Source organism: Pygoscelis adeliae, unplaced genomic scaffold (assembly GCF_000699105.1).
Source record: "Pygoscelis adeliae isolate BGI_AS28 unplaced genomic scaffold, ASM69910v1 Scaffold192, whole genome shotgun sequence".
Lineage (NCBI taxonomy): Eukaryota > Metazoa > Chordata > Aves > Sphenisciformes > Spheniscidae > Pygoscelis > Pygoscelis adeliae.
In genome coordinates, this window is record NW_008824284.1 from 228,334 (window position 1) to 230,259 (window position 1,926).

Genomic DNA, 1,926 nt, shown 5'->3' on the forward strand with positions numbered 1-1,926 from the left:
TCTCCCCCCCCCCCCCCCCCCCCCCCCAACATAATTGTAAATTAGCAGACACTTCATATTCTTCAAATCTAAAGTAGCTTCTCTGAATTGTGGATAACTTCTCTGCAATACATACATATGTATTTACAATTAATATTATCTTTTTTCAGTTTGGAATTGTTGATGCTGATGGATGTATAAGTTTATATCAAACAAATTGGAAATGTTGCCCACTTACTGGAACTTCACCTAAACCATATTTGGTGAGCTGAAAACTAAATCTGCTTCCATAAACTTGCATTGTGCTCTCTTTCCTTCCTCCTTTAGAATAGTTAGGAGGGGGCAGGGATTGTGCTGATAACCAGTATTAATCAAGATTTAATAATATATTGTTGCCATCCTGTGATCCGTATGACAAGTTCTTAAATCCTAATCATACTTACTAAGTTAGAGAGTAGAAAATGCAATGTTAGATCTGAAATAACTTTAATGTTCTTTGAGACTTGTCAATAATTGTCAATTGTTAATTAATTGCCAATAATGCAGGACTGGTAAGTATACTTCCGTGAAAAATTAAGAGTATCAGAATGTATACACGTACCTTTATATCCTGTATTCTTTAAATTGATTTTGAAACAGCTCACCTTCTTGAGGAAGTTTAAGATTTCATGCTTACACAAAATCCGTTTCTTTTTTAATTAATAATTTCTAAACTGCATTTTTTCAGACCTGGCAGTGTCATAACAAAACAGCCAATGACTTTGTTTTCATCAGTTCGTCATCTTTGATAGCCACAGCAGGATTGTCTTCCGACAACAGGTAAGAACTGCTGTGATCATGCATAAAAATGAAGTGGTGCCATGTTTCCTCTCCTTCCCTTCCCCCTGCCTTTTTTTTGATGATTCTCCTCAAGCAGTTTAAGAGCAACATGTGTACTTCTGGTCTCTTTCGTTGTGGGAGGGGGAGAGAAGCAATGTTTGCAACTAAATTTCATGTGCCTATTAAAGGAGGTTCCATAGGGAAGCACAGATCCTCTATTCACGTTCCATATGAGGCGGGGAAGTGGAGAGGGAGACACTGGTCTCTCCTCCCTGGTATCCAGTGACAGGACACGTGGGAATTGTTCAAAGCTGCATTTGGGAAGGTTCAGACTTGACATTAGGAAGCACTTCTTTACCAAGAGGGTGGTCAAACACTGGAACAGGCTTCCTAGAGAGGTGGTCGGTGCCCCAAGCCTGTCAGTGTTTAAGGGGCATTTGGACAATGCCCTTAATGACATGCTTTAACTTTTGGTCAGCCCTGAAGGGGTCAGGCAGTTGGACTAGATGATCGTTGTAGGTCCCTTCCAGCTGAAAACTATTCTGTTCTATTCATATGAGCCTGTTTTAAATTACTTTTGTAGACATAGGGAGTTGTGCATAGCTCTTCATTTCACACTTATTTTTTAAGTAAGTTTTGATCAAGAAATAGCAAAACCTGCTAACATTCAGGTGAATTCAGCTACAAAAGATTGTAATCTCAATATGAATCCTTTATGAGAATAACCAGTCATAGAATGATTGTGTAGAGGGCATGTTCTTACAGTATATGTATAAATATGAAAGTAATTTGGGGTCTGCTCAAAAGTAATCATTGAAAGTCTGTTTACAGTGCTTTTATGCCTAAAACAATCTTTTTAAGGTTCAGATGACTTTTCAAGTGTTCAAAATATTTTAGAACACTTGTTGCTGAATTAAAACATATTTCTTTTCTACAGAAATATTTGTCTTTGGGACACTTTGGTTTCACCTGCAAATAGCTTGGTGCATGGTAAGTAAAATACAACCAGCAAAATATTTGATCACAGTAAAAAATACGTGTGTGTCTTTATGGAAAAGTTATTATGGGAGGTAATTTTAATATTAGCAGTAAAACATCTTTCACTGTCCTGTATGAGTGCACCAGCAG

At 37.4% G+C, this 1,926-nt stretch overlaps 1 protein-coding gene across 1 annotated transcript in view; it reads left to right on the forward strand.

The window, feature by feature from the left end:
* Positions 1-1,926, forward strand: part of DMXL1 (Dmx-like 1) — an 80,530-nt gene that overhangs the window by 72,599 nt on the left and 6,005 nt on the right. Inside the window, exons 40-42 of the mRNA XM_009318593.1 lie at positions 150-242; positions 707-798; positions 1,736-1,788. Of these exons, the coding sequence (XP_009316868.1) occupies positions 150-242; positions 707-798; positions 1,736-1,788 (238 nt within the window). The remainder of the gene's footprint in view (positions 1-149; positions 243-706; positions 799-1,735; positions 1,789-1,926) is intronic.